Below are 19,177 nucleotides of genomic sequence, written 5' to 3'. Positions count from 1 at the left end.
ATAGAAGAAAGATAAATGCTTTAAAAGATGTAGTATCACAATATGGCACCATGACAAGTGCACAGCTCTGTACAAGCCATAAAAACGGACAGTAACTTGGATTCATCTTCAGTAGTTTAAAGCATTTCCCTGACAGGCAAATAAGAAGATTTCCCACACCACCTCCAGAGAGCAGCTCAGTTTTTGAAAGGGTTGAATCGCTTTTTGGCAAAACCCACTAATTGTAGAGGAAGTCGTGGGTGACTGGACTGCCCACCTGGTTATTTCCATTTAGTGCCTCGAGGAATGGGATATATCAGAGCCAGGGCATGTGCAGCTGTGATTGAGCTGCCCCAGCAGTTTGCTGCCACTTGAGCGAGGAAGGCTCATTCCTTCTCCTCTTCTCCCTTATTTTCTTCCCATTCCTGTTTCCACCCACATAGTTGAGCTACTTTCCTTGTGGCAGCTCGGTTTTCCGATGAGATCCTTCCGGGAGCTGATTTAACTCACTATAAAAGAGCAACGTGTTATTCAAGCAGAAAAGTGAATTGATTTCTCACATTCAGTGGGGTAAGTTAGCTCACCGAGGAGTCAACCAGCACAAATTAAGTGGCAGAAGCACAGGTACCAAAAAGAAGGGAGTGGAGGCAGAAGGAAGTGGGACTTGGCATTCAGTGATGGTGAGCTGCTGGAGTAATGCACAGTTCCCTAGCCCTCTCCCTTCCTTAGTACTCAGGGAAGGCTCTGGTATGTCTGTTCTGGCAGAAACAGCTGTAAGGTCGCAGTTCCCAGATCCGGCTGCTGGTTTAAATACTAGCAGTTACCTGCATGTGCTCTTGATTCTTATTATCATAATGCAAAGGAAGGCTCTTCATTGGGAAACTAACTGGAATTACTTCTGCAGCTAATCTTTCCTCAGATCCAAATTAATGCTATTTAAGGATGCAGCAATTTGTTCAATTTGTTTCAATGCCATTTGTTTTTTTTTCTCTTACAGGCTTACTTGCCTTCAACATTCTGGCTAACCTTGCTGGATGCTTTTTACCAAAGTCTCGTTTGCTTTTTTGTGCCTTACTTTGTAAGTGCTGAATATGAAATACCTTTATACATTTTGCTATACAAAAACCCCAGGCAAATTAGAGAATAAAATGAAGTATTTAATTTTACTTCCTTGTATATAAATGTGTACTAACAAAATCTTCATTGAAACTGAGCTGAACTGTGTGCCTGCAAATATGTATGATATTGAAACTATTCATACCGTTTTGTGTATTAGGACTATAGGTAAATAATATATTATACTGACCTCTGCCTTCCTTTACAGACTTACTATGGCTCAGACATAGACATTTTTTCTTTTGGAAACCCTATAAACACAGCAGCGCTCTTCATAATACTGTTCCACCTTCTCATTGAGTGCAAATCTGTGGTGAGTACTTTGTTTCCAGAAGAGTGTATTCCTAACAGAGTATGTGCATACAGCTTTCATTAAAATTAAATGGAAGAAATAGCTTGAGATGCAAAACAGAATGAGTATAAAAGGGACAAAAACTAAAGAGTTTGTTTATATGGTCACGTGAGCTCTCTTAATGCACCTGCCATCGGAGCCAGTAGAATTACTTATATGACTAAAATTAACAAAACGGCCTCAGAATTATTTGTAAATAGTGGAAGGATCTTGCCTCTTTAGTGGTTTTGGGGATGGCCGTTTAGTTTTGCAGATGATAAAACCGACCAGTGATCTGTGGAGCCTTCATTAGTTCCTCAAGCCTGCATCTCAAAGACAACAATGTGAATTCTTGGAACTGCCGATCTGCTCTGTGCCCAGAATAAACAAGTTGCAGATACATTTTGCTACAGAAATGCTATTCCAGTTTTTAATTAAGTCTGCACAAGCTAAAACATCTGCATTAGCTTGATTAAGTTTACAGCCCTTACAAGGGTAATACCTGGCTATTTTACATAATTTAAAAGAAAATACAATAATATTTATGGTAGAAGGGCACAGTTTAATTTGGTTTATTTTTTCTCTGACTTTTTTTGAAAAATGCTTTTTAGAATTGTTTCATAATGGCTGAAATTTCAAGTTGTGGTTCAGTCTTTTCATTGTTCTTTTGGGAGTGTGGCAGCAGCAGAGATAAAAGTGTCTTCTTTGAGAATATATGGGTAGCATGAGTGTATCCCCACTCCGAACAGGAAAGCAGTACTTCAGTGGATTTTATTTGGCATTGTTGAAGGTTAGCAAGCTGTCAGACCAGTGACAGTGTTGTTTCCATAGTAACTATTATAGCTGTTCAGGTATAAAATTACAGGAAACTCCAATGTAGGACAGTTAATTAATGTCTCAAGCAAGTTATATAAGGGTGGTATCATGTGAAGCTTTGCTTCAATTTGCTTGAGAAGGCTTCCTCTGCTGCCAGAGCATGAAGTGCTTATCTGAGGCAAATGGCAAAAAAAAAAGTCTTTCACAAAGGAATTGAAAGCTCTGCATTTAGTAGAATAAAAAAATTATATGGCTGGGTTGCCTGTGAACTGAAGGAAGAAATCTCCATTCTTCCTGGAATGTTTTGTATAAAATTAGGAGTATTCTCTGAACAGATCTATCCATTACATTGAAGAGTTGTCCTTCGAGGAAGAGCGTGTGCATGTTGATGCATGTGTACACACATACAGGTGTTGTAGGTCTTCCAGTTTACAGCTTAAATCTGATTTCTTTCCTTTTCTGAATTATAGACTTGGATACATGCAGTAGTTCTAGTTGGCAGCATCCTGCTTTACTTTATCTTCACTCTGGCTTTTGGGGCAGCCCACAATCCCCCATCAAATCCATATTGGATCATGGAAAAGCACATGGCGGACCCAGTGTTTTACTTAGTTTGCCTCCTGACTACTTGTGTTGCTCTGCTACCCAGGTGCGTTTCTGTTTCATCATTGCAGATTGCTGTTGTTAGGAAAATGTCTTTTGTGATTTATATTATATTAAATACTGTCTTTGGAGGGAAAAAAAAAACCCTGTAATCTTTGTAACTACGGAGTTTATAATTTATACAAATCAGTTAAATAAGTTATCAAAGTTGAACATGTACTATATGAAGAAGTACTGTGCTTAGTCTGTATTTGTGAAACCATTTTCTGTTTGAAATTTATGTCATGAATATTTAGAATGAAGAATGCATGTACAGGCTTCTTCGTGGGGTGGAAACACACTGACTAGCTTCACAAGGGGTCCTGAGTTGTGTTTTTATTGTGCCCAGTGTCTACATGTTTTGCCTCACTGGAGAAGTCAGAGCTCCAGGTTGGGGAAGGCGTCAGCCTGGAAGGGCAGGAGTGTTGGGGGCGCTCCCAGACACCAGCACCCTGAGCCCAGAGGCACCTGAGCAGCCAACAGAGGAAAACATGAGGTGTGAAAACCAGTGAAGAAGCGTTCCTCAGACTCTCAGCCCTGAACATGAACATGAACTCAACGCTGCAGCCTATTAGCAAAGTGTCTCCAGTGCTCATTTATTAATTCTTCTGTGATATGTCTCTTTCTTTACCTCTCATATAATCTCAGAAAGAATGGAACTTGAAAATGAATTGCACGGACAGATACTGAGAGAAGTGCTGGGGAGAATAATTGCCCTTCCCTCCTCACCTGATGTCATTTCATATTGTTAGGCATTTATATCTGAGCGCACTTTCTGGATCAGGGGCTGCACAAGTTGTCAGTGCTGCTGGCAGGACAGCTGGCAGAGCTGTGGCCGTAGGTGCCTGCAATAGCCACCACGTCCCTGAGTCCCCTTTGAAGATGTCCCTGTCTGTGTCTTGAGCATGTCAGCCAGGGTTTTGCTGCACCCACCTGAGATCATGACTGACAGCTTTGGTTCACAGTTCATTTCAGCAGAAGGACAAACCGTGATGTGCCAGAAACATGTGCTCTTCCCTCCCCATACCTGCTCTTCAGCTTGGCTTCAGGAGGCGACAGGAGAGCCTTTTCTTTCACATGCAGCAAATCCCCCTTACATGACAAATAAATAAATGTTCTTCTAGGACCTTTTGGCAGGGCTATAGAGAGCCTAGGGAGGAGAAAGCTTTCAGCTTGGCGGCTGCTTCCAGTGTACAGGTGTTCAGCTTTGAAGACACAATGTTTTTCATTGTGAGTTAAATGTGAAGTATTAGACTTACCAGTGAAATTCTTTGTCATTTGCCTTCTCCCTGTGCCAATACCTCAGAAGATTTATAGCTGTTGTGGCTAATTCAAGCTTTTCTTCTGTGATTTCAAGTAGAAGTGCCTATTGTGGAGCCACTGCTGACACACGTAGGTTTCTTCCCTTGCTTGTTGTGACATAATCCTTTGTAAGGTGCTGAAAAGCCACCACTCAGCGGGTACTGTGAAGCTGAAGGGTGCTCTGCACCTTCTTGCCTGAAGTCAAAATTTAGCACTGATTTTGATGCTTTTTTTTATGGTGCCTAACCCTATATACAGAAAGCTCTGCTTTCAGTGTAGTTGGGATCACGGCCTTTGGTTGAAGTTAGAAATGCACATGGCTGCAGTAGCCTGTCTGTAGGGAACCATGTTCAGGACAGGAAAATCGCAGCACCCAAGATCAGTATCTGTCTTTGAAAATGCCAATTTTAAAACAAGTTCTGGTGCAGAGTTTATGTTCACAAAACAGCACCAGAAAAAACTGTTTCAGGGGCTGCTGCGGCCTCAGAGTTACTTGAATGCTGTTTGGTTTCCTTTAGTGTTGCTGGAAACAATTTTGAGTCTGCTTGTAAACAGCTTACTTGAAACTGTGTTTATTTTGTAGATATTTGCTGAGAGTTCTCCAAGGAACGTTGTTTCCGTCTCCGGTGTTGAGAGCCAAGCACCTCGGCAGGCTGACCCCCCGGGAGCAGAGGGAAGCAATTAAGAGATGGAACGAGGACTGTGCTGTAAACTCTGGAGTGGAGTCCCAGGCTACTTCTGGGGCTTCCAGCTCAGCCACAGGTGCTGTGTCAGAGGAAGAAATCATTGCCAGTGTTTTGCCAACATCCAAAATGCCTTTTCAGGCCTGTTCTAGAGATGGGTTAATAGAAGACACCTCCATCTTACCAGATATTCAGGATAAGTCTGGAATATAAACAGCCTGCGCTCTGAAAAGACCATTTTTCTGAATTCATCAAAGGAAACTAATTCAGACACATTTACCAGTAATACCTCACATGCCGAAGTCTCTGTGTGTGCCTCTGAAGAGGGCAGCAGTGCTGTTTCTCTAGTATATGAAGCAGGTTTGAATTCTGTTTTATGTGAAGATGCTTTAATGTGTTTTGCAAAGATGGAATGCTAAGTTTTTAAAACCCAAGATTAATAACTGCTGATTTATACTATGTTGTGGTTTTGTTTTCTTCAGCCAAGGTAGATGATGCACACATTTCCTTAAAAGCTTTTTTCTTTATAAAGCTTTTCAATAATTTATTAAGATGTTCAAGATCTAAATGACTGCATTGTTTTGTTATATTTTTTCACACAACTGACTTTGCATACGGCTTATTTCTTGTATGAAACATTACATAATGCCTCACGGTGTTATGGACGGGGCATTGCATGAATACACATTTTCAGGACCCATTCAGGTAAGCCAGCCTGCTCCCTTGCACTGCTGTCCTGAGATCCTGCTGTTCCCTGGGATTCGCCACTTGCTGAAGTATGAAGTAAGCAGAAGGGCTGGGATCTAGTGTTACTGGTTGGCTTCTCACAAAACTCCTCCAGTGTGTGCATACAGTAATTGTTTTAACCATTAGAAGAGTGGCCCGGATGAGACATAGGTGTCACGTGTCCCCCATATCTTCCTCTTACACAAAAAGAGCAAATCTAGTGCAGCCTTTTGTTCTTCGTTGTAGTTCATCCTCCTGCTACATCGTTTCTCTTTGTCTCCATGTTCTAGTTCATGTATTTTGCCACTGACTGGACTTGTGTTCCTCCTCATGCAACTCGGATGTTGGCTGCCTGACTTTTCTCTGCCTCGCGTGTGCACCGCAGAATGGTCTGCCAGTGGCAGTGAGTAGCTCCAGTCTGTCTTCACGTCATCTCTTACAAATAGCAGCTTCTAGCTGGTGACATTACTCTTCTTCACTCTCAGATGTTTTTACATTCCTCCAGGCTTTTATAATAAACAGCTTAGGTATCTATAAAGGCTGCTCCAAAGAAGCTGTAGCTGGTGACATGTCCCAGCTTTGAGCTCTGTCGCTAGTCTGTGCTGGAGGTGTCCTGCCTCTGCCACTTTGCCACCGCTCTGCATGCTGTGCAAAAGCTGACTGAGGTGCGTGTGGCCACTTCTGGATTCCAGACTGTCTAAAACATTGCTTCCTTTTTGTCTCCCTCCCCAAAAAGTTACATGGCCAATTTATGGAAGAACTTAAGAAATCATTTGTATCCACTAGCACCTGTTGAAATAAACAGTTTCTTCAAACTGCAGCTGCTAATGAATTCTTAGCATTGAGCCCATTTTTGGTTCTTTTTCTTTCTAAAACTTTCTGCTTTCAAATTGCCAAGATGTGTGTGTTTATTTTTCAGCACCATGTTTGGTGCCAAGGTTCTGCTTTTTAATGGAACCGTGATCTTTCCATGTCAATGATCAACATTACATATTCCACATCTTTTAAGATCTTTGGAAGAATTTAAACAAATGCTGTGAGGTCTGAGACAGCTGCTGCTGTGCAGGGCAGATATTGGGGGCATGATAAGTTCGTTCAAAGGCAGGTCACCACATGTTACTGACATTTTAAAATGGTTTTGTTTTCAAAAGGTAGAACGTAATTAGGTCTGACTCCATCCCTAGTGTTGCTGAGGAGAAAAATATCCTTTTTGTTTAGCCTGTAGAAGAAAAACAGTGGAAGGAGCCAGTGATGACAGCCATTTCTGCTTTTTTTTTTAATTATTGGTTCAACACATGACAAAATATTTTTAGTAAGTTCTAACATAGGATTAATGGGGCCCTTTGAAGTGATGGCAGACATTCAAATCCTGAGAGATCATGTCGACCATGTGGTTTTTCAGTTACGATTTTCAGATGGTTTGTCCGTAGCATCCCTCTTGCTGTGAGGGGGAGGGCACCTTGGCAGGAGTGGACTCCAGGTGTCCTGAGTGGAACATCTCAGCTTTCTCTACAAGCCATGGGAACTGCGAGGTGTCCAAGAAGATGCAGAACAGTCAGGAGGTTGTGCAGGGACATCAGCTGGTACAAGGGCAGAATCCTACGGGAACAGACTTGCTGGAACTCAGGGAAGTTGTCTGCTCTGTTCCACAGCCCCAGACAGTCTCAGCTCTGCCCTTACTGTTCCTAGCAGATGTTCTCCTGTTGTAAAGAGCTCCAGAGGAGCAGGCCGGGCCACTGCCTTCCTGCCCTCAAAGTCAATTATTGGTTTTGTTTCTATTGTCTCACCTGAATGTTTCTTTTGCACCTTAAATCTGTTGCTTCTCTTCACTTGTGGCCACCGAGAACTGATTATTTTGTTGTGGTTCTGTGGCTGAGGTAGATAGTGCTCTCCTGGGGGAGCTCTGGGACTTGCGGCAGTGAACCTGAGGGAGTGCTGGGCACAGCTCTCTCCCCTTCCTGTCACTGTGAAAAGGAGTTGGGGGGACAGCACTGGCCTCTGACCTGCACTTTCGTTGCCTCTGCCACAGGAGCAGAACCTCCCAATGGATTTGGCAGATTGCTGATCATTTAGTGTCAGGAGTTGACGCATGTATCATACAAGAGCTGTAAGCATTTGGAGTTAAGATCTTCCAGAATCCTCTGCCAATGAAACTGTGGCATCAAAATAACTACATGAAGAAACACGAGTGGCACTCACCTGTTAGACTTGGGGCAGCTGCTGTGTGGTGCCTCTGGGACTCTTCAGTTGCTGTTACGTGGCTTTTTCCAAGCCTGGTCACACCACTACTCACTGCTTAGTGTGGTGAGGCTGTCAGGATGGATTCCTAAATTGGATGAAGGATGATTTCATCTGGGTCTCAAAAGCACCAGGCCCTGTGGGTTGCCTTGAGATTTGAGGTCATTGTAGAAGTTCCTCCGTGCTGATACCACTGATTGTAAGTACTTTTGTACCACTTCAAGTGGTAGAAAATAACACACACACTCCGTTGTTGTTTTTTTTCTTGTTGTGTTGTTGCACTTATGGCACGTGGTACCTAAAATTATTCACAATAGGTTGTGTCCTTTTAGATTACTTCAACAAGCAGTCTAAGTGATTAAATTATCTGTTGTGTAAAACCTGATCTTGTACTTTGGGGGGTGGGTGGGGTCAAACAGCAAACATACCTAAAGGCTATCTGCTGTGAACACTTGCTGGTTTTTTACTGAAGGGGAGATGAGGGTATTGAGTTTGTAATAAAAACATAAAAATGTTAATTGTCCGTAGCTAACGTGGTACCAAACAAAGGGTGCAAGCGAATCGCTCTCCCTTTGCTTCTCAACAGTTAAATGTTTCTTTTATTAGGAATATGCTTAGGCACAGCATGACCTGACTTTTCCCCTTTGAAAACAAGCTTTTTGAGATATCACAGGTGCCTTCCAGATGTCTTGAAGGAAAACACAGCATTGACACTTTTGATTGTTAGTTTAAATCAAACAAAATCACCTTCAACTCCCTCAAACTTTGTAGTGACGCCTGGAGCAGCTTTAACTCACTTATTGATGTGCAATATTTGATTGACAGGAAAAATACATTCTCTTTTTTATTATGTGTTTCACAGCAGCTGCACCTGGTCTAAACATTTGCAGGTGGCAGTCAGGCACAGCCTTTATTGAGCGAGTGTTTTCACAGCACAGCGAGCTTTGCTCTGTACCAGTTTGAGCGGAATGTTTGACCCAATCTGTGGTTCCTCCCTCAGCCCCGCTGGCTGTGGCACGAGGCCGAGGACCCGCTGACGCAGAGCCCCCAGTGCTCCTGCTGCCCAGAGCAGCCCCTGCTCTCTGCAGAGACCATGGACGAGTTCTGGAGGTGAAGGTGACTGTTCAGAACATTCTCATAGCTGAATTTCAGTATGTTTTTTTGTATTGCTTCTTCCTGGTTTATTCTTGTGGTCCTGGATACCTTACTGTGGACTGCAGTAAAAAGGCAATTTTTTACTATTTTAAGTTCCTTGCATGCTTATTATTTTGATTTCAGCATAAGTACATGTTGAAATGCTGCGTACCAGTTAAAAGGAGATGGTTATTTCAAACTAAGTGTATTCCTGAGGAAACCCATAGAATAAAATCTGTTCAGGCAGATTTGATTTCAGCTTTAGTTTTTCACATTTTTTCAATGCAGAGTAGTTGTTGGCAGTGGCATTCTTGGTAATATTCTGTATTGGAAGCATACGTGCAGAATAAAGTAAAAGTTGTGCAGTGGTGGTAGTGCCAGAACCTCCACAAGTGTTGCAGTGCTAAGAGGGCTGTTGGGGCTGCTTGAACAGGCTAGATAAGGATATGCAAAAACCTTTCTAAGTCTACTTTTAGGCATTATTGCTAAAGTTATAACTCCTACTTCCATATTGTTGAGTCTCTGTCTCTACAGATTAAAACACATTTTCAACAGAGAAGTTACTTGGAAAATGTAAATTTTTATTAGTACAGCTAGAAAGAAACGCATCTGCTGGACTGTGTGACATTGCTTCCAGCTACAGCTGTGGTAGAAGTAAAACCAATTGTTACCTTACTGTGAGGTTACACATGTGAGAGAAACCGCGTAATTGTGATCACAGCTGTTACGTCAGCACACAGGGAAAGGCTTGATACAGTGGAGTGTGTTTGCCTATTTCATGTGCACACATAAAAAAGCGGTATAAAAATACATTTATAAAATTAAAAATTTCCTCTTTATGTGGAATGTCATGTCAGACACAGTCACCAGACTCGGGGTCACTGGCTCAGGGGACTCTCCATACTCGGCTTTGGGACTTGGAACTGTGCTGCCCTACAGCTGCAGAGGTGCTGGCCCCAGAGAGGACCTCAAGTGGGGGATTGGGAGCTGCGCTCTCCATATCCTTGAGGCAAGGGTGTCAGTAAACTGCTTCATCTGTAATCTGCTTGCACTGGAAAAACATGGGCACCGCTGCTTTCTCTCATTTGTAGCTGGGGGAAGAACGGCATTTATATGTTCTAGTAAAGACAAAATCCTTGATACAAAAAAAATCCCCAAAACAACCTAGCATGAAAGTGATACAATAGTCACTTAAATAGGGTTTCAGAATCCATAACATAAATACCGAATATTTATTTAATAATGCTGTCTAGAGTACTGTCTAGTGTGTCTAACATTAGGCATGTTATAGGAGAAGATATGGAAATAAGAGGTAAACCTTCACTAAAGCAATAGATGAGCTGTAACATGATTACTAGTACCTTAAATGTCCATTAGGTAGCTCTTCTAATGCACATTACCACCACCAGCAGTCATGGTGTTGACAAGGCCCTGCCATGCTGTCATGGGGGCACGCCAGAGGCAGCAGAGAGAGTAATTCTCTGCCTTAGGCAGCATTCACAGCAGCCCAGGCACAGCACTGTGAACTCACGAGTTTTAAACACTTTGCTTCATGGTGAAATTCATCCTGTGGTCCTCAGGTTCCTGACTCCTCCTACTCTGGCTCGGCATGGAGGCTCAGCCTCTCACCTGCTGCACTAAGCTCTCTGCCATCTGGCTGCCAAGCACTTGAGCCTTTGCTGGTGAAGCTTTTTCACTTTGCTTAATTGATTTCTATTATAATATTCAATTGAACAGAAGCTGGAATCCAATTCTTCTGTCATTCAGATTTTTTTCTGCCTTTTTCTCTCTCCCAATTGTATAATCTTGATAACCAAAATGAAACTCAGTTCAAGATACTAGAGGAGACCTATGCAAAAACAGTATTTCCCAGTATTTGGGATACCACTCACACTGCATCTTTTGCACTTCAAATGTGCATTTTCCATATCTCACCAGATGTTCAAAGTTGCTGACTCGAGGCGGGGGACACCATTGCAGTAGCTTTGCCAACCCTGTTATGTTTTCAGAGGGCTGGAGATGTTCAGTGAACACTTCATACAAAAATCGGGAAAAAAGCCAGTGGGGCATAGGTTTGCTAAAGGTGCTAGTCAGTTTGGTGGTGTCAGGATGTGGGTGTCATCCAGACACATTAAGATATTGGGAGGTTCAGAAAATTAAGTAGCAGAAACTGTCCAAAGAGTCTAAACAGCTAAGCTTTGGTCTTAGCTGCCTCAAGTGGTAGTTATGGGTCTGTTGGCCCATGTGTGTCCCTGTCATGCGCCGAGCTCCCCTGGCTGGCTCTGGGAGCAGAAGCTGTGGATGGCACACAGCTATAGCCACACCAGCCAGCTGCCCTGAGGGTCAGGCTCTGTTAGCATAGGGACAGCAGGAGCACACAGCTGCGCACCTTTGGAGACCTGCACGTTTACTTGGATGTGCCACGTGGACATACAAACCAGTCAGTCTCTTGCACACCCTCCAGCACGTGGCCCTGCCTGGTGTTGCCCTTGTGAATAGACATCTTGCCAGTGCCATCTGAATGCACCGAGTTCATTCCTCATGACAACAGAAGAGGGAAAAAGCATATGCTACTAATCGAACGGTATTAAAATAGGTTTATCTAACGAAATTTTTCTAGTCTGTGCTACTGCTTAGTTTCAAAAGGCAGAAAGTGGCTGATTCTTTTAAGCCTTTTGCTGTGTTTGGACTAGCACCATAACACAGTTAAAAAAAAAGTCCAAAGGATTATTAATAAATTCTACCCCAAAGTATATTCACCAGCAGAGGCTGCATATTCCATAGCTCCACAACAAAAACATGTAGAGCTTGAAATGCCTTTTCATAGAGTTTCTGAACTGCAAAATCTTCAGTGCTGAAGTGCTGATTCCTTTTTTTCTTTTGTCTGTCAGCACAATTCGTACCATCTGGAGTTAGTTGAGCAGAAAGGTGTGGATGTATATTTGTCTTTCAATCCACTCAATAAAATGTGACACATTACTGTAAACTCCAGGTCCCAAAACCTTGGAAAAGCAGACAGAGCCCCAAGATGTTAAACCAAACAAAGTCCAGCGCCCTGCAGGTTGCTCACACACAAGCGGTCCTCCACTGTCGCCCTGCAACAAGAAAATAAAAAAAACAGTATACAGGCTGCACATGGCTGGCAGCCCTATGGTTAAAGCTATGTCTTGGTTCCTACAGGGATTCTCCTTTAAGTAAGTAGCTCAGCTCTAAAAACTGGCTGCTCTGCTTAAATATGTAGCAGCACAGAGCATTACCAGTATTTATTCCCTGTTATATTTGTACAAAAAAACTACCTGCAAAAACCTCGTATAAATCGAATAATCAGTCTAAGAGTTAACAAATACAGATTAACCTTGGAGTCTTCAAGCCGTATTTCATTATTATAAACTGAAGTTGATTACACCAATACTAATAACAATTGGGTTAAAATATGTAAATAACTTGCCATTCCTCTGGTAGATGTAGTATACTATACCTAATAAATGTCATAGCACTTTGATTTCTAAAGCAAGTCTGGCTGTGTGCTCCTCCTTAAAGAGACACCCACCATGCAAGAGTCCACAGTGCCGGACTCGTAGCCAGCACACAGCATCCTGCTGGTGATGGGTTTCATGTCAAAGTAGGACTGGCATTGCTCTAAGGAAATGATGCGAACCTCTCCTTCTTGAAGCTTGAAAGGCACTGAAAAAACAAAACAAACAGAACCAGAATTAGGCATTAAACTAGACACACACACACATACACACACATACTTAGCTATGATGGCTCTTTGCGATATAACAAATATTTCCAGTAGGATAGGTTACAAATATTACCTAAGATAGGTAGATATATATGTATAATTATATATATAAAATGCAAGAAGAGAAGAATGCCCCTTTAGCACAAAGTCAAGGTGGAAACAGGTGGGTTTTTTTCACTGCTGCATCACAGGATTGGTGACTGCCCTCTTCCTGAGCCAAGACCATAGGTGCTGCATTCTGGAGAAGGACCCAATACATGGGGACTGGTGTTTATCGTGGATTCGCACTGACGGGCTGCACAGGGAGGGCACAGGTATGTGACATGGTACGGGATTTGCAAGGTGGGGGCAGCACTGGCTGGTAAACAGTAAGTGGAAGGAGGCGGAGGAGAAGTTTGACTCATTCTGTGGCAGGGCCTGCCTGTTTCTTGGTGTCTGTCATGGCAAAACTTGGTATAATCACAGCTATTTTGAGTTACATTTGGGTAAACTGGACTTAGAGAGTGTACCAGGGAATGAGAATTCAAGGGTTATTGAATTATTGTGGTGTGTTCAGGAGACAATAAAGGACTTCTTCCTAGTCTAAACAGCTGACTGAGCTCAAATTCTAAGGCAAGTTGTTCAAGCTAAGGCATGAAGTGTTGTGTAGCCATGATGGGTTTTAATGCTTCAAAACATAAAACCATTTTCCACTTGGCAGTGGTGCAAAAGCGTTCTGTGGGGTTTTGTTTTCCTGCTGTTACATAAAAGATATTTTTAGATGGGTAGAGCTGCTAGTAAACAGCCAGTCCCTCACAAGTGCAATTTAATTTTTGCCACATGTCTGATGTGGCCACTAGAGGTGAAGTCCCACCTGAAACAGTACTGAAAGGAAATTCCCTTCTCCAGCGTACAGAACAACAGCCTCCCCAGTAATTACCATAATAGTGAAGGGAGAAACACAATGGCTACAGCCTTAACAGGGTTTGGGTCCAGAGAATTTGTATATGGTGCATGCAGAATAGTTCTGTCTAAACAAAGATTTACAGAACACAACTGTTCTTGTCATGGGACCCAAGGGTTGCAGTGGCCATAGAACAAGGAAACAAACTGAGGTTCTGTTCAGACACAAAACCAACACATGGTCGTGCCTGGATGAAATACATTCCATCACATGTCCAAAGTGAGACACATGGCATTGATTCAAGAAAATGTTCATTCAGCCTGTATGCCTGTGCGTTCGGTGCCCTCCGCTTTCACTGAACTAAGAATGTTGCCCACCCTGCACTGATGATCTGATACCTTCTCAATACAGTTCTGAATACAAGCTAAACCAGTAAAATTATAACTATTTTCAGGTGACTTCCTTGACAGGAGTTTCTAGATCCTCAACATTTTTGAAAATCAAGCTACTTGTCTAAATAAGAATTAAGGAGCATAAATTCAGGCTGCTAATTTGAAAAAACTAGGTTCTAGTCGCAGCTAGGTGCCTTCCTCAGTAGTTACAGTTCTCTAGGTTTTAATAAGGTCCAGTAATAGTATACATGGATAAAGCTTTGTAATGGGCTCACATATTTGATTAACTCAGTAGAAGGTTAACATATTTTTCCAAGAGTCCCAGAAATATTCATCTTACTTTTGTTGCCCATGTGTCCCCAGCCGGTGATGTAGCAGTAGGTATCTGGCCGAACCAGCTGGTCCTTGCTGGGCAAGCAGACAGGTCTTACGTAGCTTGTCTCGTTGATATCCTCATCTAGTTCCACAATGCTGATATCATAGTCTACAACCGCTCTGTTGTAGCGTGGATGGAGGATAATGGTCTTCACTAGTCGGGTCTGCATGAAGCCTGACGGTTGATCAAGATTGCTAATCCCAAACACTACTTTCCAAACAGCTGCATTTTCTCTCCTTTGGAAAAAAATAAAATCAAAATCGGAAATTTCAATCACTACCATTCTTTTAAGCTAAAATGCCAGAGAATTTTTTTCTCCCTGACATTTTGCACATAGCACTTTGCAAAGCATTGCACATACAGATGCTGCAAATACTTGGGCATCATTACTTAGAGCGAAGATCTGAGCAACAAAAGACAATGCTTTCCATTTCCTTCCTGCCTGTTACCAAATGAATTACAGCTCACACCTTCAGAAGGTATGTAACCACCTATTATTTGCTGTATTAAATGCGAAAGGCTCTCAAAATCATCCCTTGGATCCTGCCCAAGGCTTGAGCACCCTCCTTTGCTCACTGGTGGGCATGTACAGCTTTCTCTGGGGTGGCAATATTGTTCAGCAGTATGGTGCTGACAGCAGCAAGTCTCGCTGAAATCCCAGAGGAGTTTCCAAGAAGCAAGTCTGTTATGAAAATGAAATATTTTATGACTGCCATGGGAAAAGTCCCTTATTTATTGGGCAGTCTATGCCCAAGCATACTTTCTATGCCTAACATCAAAAGTTGCTTTGACTTTTACAATTGTTTAAGACTCAGTAAATATACAAGATCACAAAATTGATACATATGATCCAAGTAGGAAGACTGAACTACTGTCTGTTGTGACGCATAAGAAAAACATAGAATTCCTGAAAGGCTTTGAGGGTGTAATGTCTTGACCATAACTGCTCACAGAATAAGTCACAGCTTCCTAATTAAGTCTGTGATCCTAAAAACCCACAAAAAAGTCAGCATTATTCACAACTGATGAGAGTTCCATGTAACTAAGCACCTTTGACAAGATCGAAGCTTAATCAAAGTAATGTAAAACAAACATGCAAAATTTCAGCTTTTTCACAATACTCAACAGGATTGTAATTTCTATAATTTGTAAAGAGTTGGTTACTAAATAAAGGGTTGTTTTATCTTAAGAATTGCATGAAAATTCTTATATTTAAGATTGTAAATATTACCATCATGATCAGTTGGTGAGTTTTCCCATAGAGTTACAAGGTTACACGCTAAGAATACTCATATGGTATTGTGTTTATGAACATTGTAAAAAATCATTGCTCAGAGCAATGAGCAGTCACAGCCAGAATGTATTGTCCTACAGTCAGGAAAAGAATGTCAATGTCTTGGATGCTTTGAATTTCAGAATAATCTTGACAAAACTCTGGAGACTGTACTAATAAAATTAGCAAAGGACGCAATGTTTAACATAGCTCTTCTTATTTATGCCCTCAACAAGTATTCATGACTATTTGCATTAATACTTTCTGCTGCATTATTTTTACATGCTCCTCATGTTTTATATCCCAAACTTCACATGAACTTCATAAAATACTTCACAAAATGGAGCATTTTGTCTAAAGCAATAGAGCACTTTAAAAATCTGTTTTAGTTGTTGACTTATCTAGTCAGATTGGTAAATTTTTAAATACTTTATATCAAGAAAGCTTCGTGGCATGAGGAATGATCTTGCTGTTGCTTTATCAAGCTATAGAAATGAAAAATGTAAAGATTTCAGGCCACTGGGAACACACCCTCAAATCTATTTGGAGAAGCAGAAGAAAAAAAAATTATTGTAACTCCTCAATGAATTATTAAAGCATAATATCTTAGTACGTTAAGACATTTAGAACACAAATGTGAAAGAGGCTGTTTGCACTTAATATTCTGAGCTCGCACAGATATTGTGTAGCCCTAAAGGAGGGGTAAATTAACAGCTCCAAAATGTAGTGGCAGTCTTTCTGCATATCACAAAAAATTTGAGAATTTTCACATTACAAATTTGACAGCTTCTTTGTTTATCTTTGTCTATTCTTGTTTATCTTATCTAAGGAGAGAAATCTCTTACCCATGAAATTCAGTAGAAATCCAATATTGCTGAAGGATCTACCTCTAAATCCCACCCTTTATTTTAGATCACCAGAAGAAATTCTTCCAAAGGTAAAGAAATATTCCAGCTACTGCTTAGCTTTATTTAAAAATAGATGGGGAAATAAGAGAAAATCCTACTGTAGGACCCAAAATCTAAGTTATACAATATTCTTGTTTGCATTATTCAGGTTTAGCACTCTGTTAGTTTAGAAGGAAGGTTACTTAGGTTACTCTTTTAAGTTTCTGTTTATGACTTTTCTTCTCTCTGAATGGAATCAGTTCTTGAACATCCTTAGGGCTTGATATGATGCGATAGTCAGAACTGAGGTCTCATCAATGTAATTTCCTCTAGCTTTTTCATCAATACCCTCACACTATCATCTGCCTGACATCTTCTGGCTTGGACAGAAAATCCACACTTTGCCCCACCACAAGTTCCATTGAGACCCAGGAAAAAAATATATGGAGAAATATCAGTCAAGTGACACTTGCTTACCGCAGAATTTCTGCTGACTTGAACAGAAAGGTGTTCAGTGTAGTCTAAAATAATTTCCAAGGTGCAAGTACCAATTTAAAGCAGGATTAAGCACTAATGACAAGTGCATAGCAGAAAAGTATTTGCTAACTATTAATATAGCAGAAAACACACATTTCAATTATCTTTAGAAACCCAATTAAAAATCTTCAGTACAAGCCAAATGAAATGAGGTAATAAACTTCCCTCCAAAATCTGTGGTTCATTAAGAAGAAATGTTGGTTAGTATCAAAAAGCTGACAATGAAAGCTGCAGGATTAGTGTTTTGGTCGTCTTCCTTTTCCTGTTTCCCACTGAAAGCTGGGGCATCTTCATTAAGCTTTCATCAGTAGAGGTGCCAGGAACAAATAACAAAGCATGTGAAAACCTAAGCTGATGGGTTTTTATACCATTTACTCTCTTTTTTAGTCTCATAAAACCAGACCTCTGTGATCTGCCATTCTGCAGAGATCAACACCTACCCCCAGTGAGTTTGGTAGAGGAGCAAGGACTTGGTGATTCACATGTGCAAGTTTATACGAACAGTAAAACTGTCTGAGCCCTCTCACCCTTCAAAGCAGTGTGCTACTGTCAAGACCCATCTCTTTGCGATCAAAACACAGCCACAAATGTGTCCACTTGGCTCACTCTGCAGGGAGCACTGCCACGGCCATCGGCCTGGGCGACTGGTCCTGCCACCGAGGATCCTCTTGTTCATGCGAGCAGCTGGGCGACGGCCGCAGTCTGGAGAGGAGCAGATGCAGAAGGGAGTTAATTGTTACCACAGAGGCAGCGTGTACAAGACCTTCAGCAAGAAAACTGGGCAAGAGGGATATTATCAGAGTCATAAATTACACTGAACACTACAGTAAATGAAGTCATCAACAACCACAGGATAATATCAAACACATTGAGCCATTTTCATCCTTCTGTCTATCAAAAGATTTGGTGTCCTGATGTTAACTTTCACTGGCTCAGCCTGAAATATAAACCAAGCTAAGTTTGGGATCCTGACTTCCCTTCTCTAAGGAGCTACCAGGCTGCCCCTGAGAAGGTTTTCTGGGTTTATGTCCTTGTCTTTCTGTCAGCTAACAATGTGTTTGGGCTATATCCATAAGAACTGCTTCTGGAAAATCTGCTCATCAATAATAAGGCTTTTCTTAAGCCAGGTGTGGGGTGAACGTCACACTGTTTGCTCAGCTACATGGCACTAAGCTTGCTTTGCCTGTGGAAATCACTAAAGGAGAATATTTGAAGACATTCCAGTACTCTGCCCATTCTACTTTATAAGCCACTTCCACTGGAAATTATACCAGATTCCCATCTGCCAGACAGTTACTCTTCTGAAATAGTTGGCCCTTCACTTTTGTTTCACTTTATATCCTGGATTTGTAAGATGGCAGACTTATTATTTGTGTTTATACTCAGTCTGATTTAGAGAACAAAAGAACACCACCGGTTTCTGCAATTAGCCTCCCAAGGGAGGATATGCTGCCATTGCATATATCTGTGGGAATTTAATGATAAGAAATAAACTAGAACAATGGTTACTTATAACTTGTAATTTTTACTGAGTTCACTTCAGATGGCAAGGGGTTTTAAGTGTACTTAATGCAACGTATGTTAGAAGCAAACACGTTTGAGAGGCTCCTATGAGCTATTCTTTCTGATAAGAGTAGGAAATGTTTTGATTTTGGTTTTGTTTTGGTTTTGTTTTTTTTAAATTTTTGTTTCACAGTTTTAGGTCATGCTTTGTGATTCCCTGTGTCAAACTAATTAATAATTTAAGTGTTCTTGAGCAAAGCTCCCCTTGTCTGTAGAATTGAAGAAGAATTTAATTCATTGAAGACATTCTGCATTTTTCAAACCACTTAAACTTGCACGATCTGCTCTGCCTACAGACTTGCTCTCTAGCTTTCTACTTCAGATGCTTTTGTCCACTTGAGCTTTACAGCTAAACAGATCACAGCTTCAGCTCGCAGGCAGATGGCCTGCTAACCACGCTGGTGGTAAAGGACATTTTCAGCAGGGAGTTTTACCAAATCAATTTTTGAAACCTGACTGCTGGCAAAATTCATTTTGTGGGGGCAGGACTGAACTACTACAATAAACAGCCTTGTAGGCAAAAAGTAAGAAAAGCCGATGAAAGAAAAAAGGGG

General features: G+C 41.5%; 2 protein-coding genes across 7 annotated transcripts in view; one reads left to right on the top strand and one right to left on the bottom strand.

Annotated features, from left to right (window-relative positions):
- ATP10D (ATPase phospholipid transporting 10D (putative)) overlaps window positions 1-5,491 on the top strand; it is a 49,561-nt gene extending 44,070 nt beyond the window's left edge. For 4 of the 5 annotated variants that reach the window (XM_082050295.1, XM_082050293.1, XM_082050292.1 and 1 more), the window contains 4 exons: window positions 977-1,057; window positions 1,304-1,408; window positions 2,713-2,891; window positions 4,770-5,491. In XM_082050295.1, coding sequence (XP_081906421.1) covers window positions 977-1,057; window positions 1,304-1,408; window positions 2,713-2,891; window positions 4,770-5,082 — 678 coding nt within the window. In that variant the 3' untranslated portion in view covers window positions 5,083-5,491. The remainder of the gene's footprint in view (window positions 1-976; window positions 1,058-1,303; window positions 1,409-2,712; window positions 2,892-4,769) is intronic. The other variant, XM_082050294.1, reaches the window with a different exon arrangement.
- Window positions 5,492-9,536: 4,045 nt separating this feature from the next.
- Window positions 9,537-19,177, bottom strand: part of CORIN (corin, serine peptidase) — a 142,061-nt gene continuing 132,420 nt past the window's right edge. The window contains exons 19-23 of one of the 2 annotated variants that reach the window (XM_082051153.1): window positions 17,588-17,762; window positions 14,328-14,599; window positions 12,518-12,651; window positions 11,871-12,062; window positions 9,537-10,058 (exon numbers count right to left, since the gene is read on the bottom strand). In XM_082051153.1, coding sequence (XP_081907279.1) covers window positions 11,880-12,062; window positions 12,518-12,651; window positions 14,328-14,599; window positions 17,588-17,762 — 764 coding nt within the window. In that variant the 3' untranslated portion in view covers window positions 9,537-10,058; window positions 11,871-11,879. Of the gene's footprint in view, window positions 12,063-12,517; window positions 12,652-14,327; window positions 14,600-17,587; window positions 17,763-19,177 lie in introns of both variants that reach the window. The other variant, XM_082051152.1, reaches the window with a different exon arrangement.

This window comes from Streptopelia decaocto, assembly GCF_964273445.1.
Source record: "Streptopelia decaocto genome assembly, chromosome: 4".
Lineage (NCBI taxonomy): Eukaryota > Metazoa > Chordata > Aves > Columbiformes > Columbidae > Streptopelia > Streptopelia decaocto.
The sequence above is the reverse complement of the archived record's forward strand: the minus strand, read 5'-3'. Positions and strand labels throughout refer to the sequence as shown.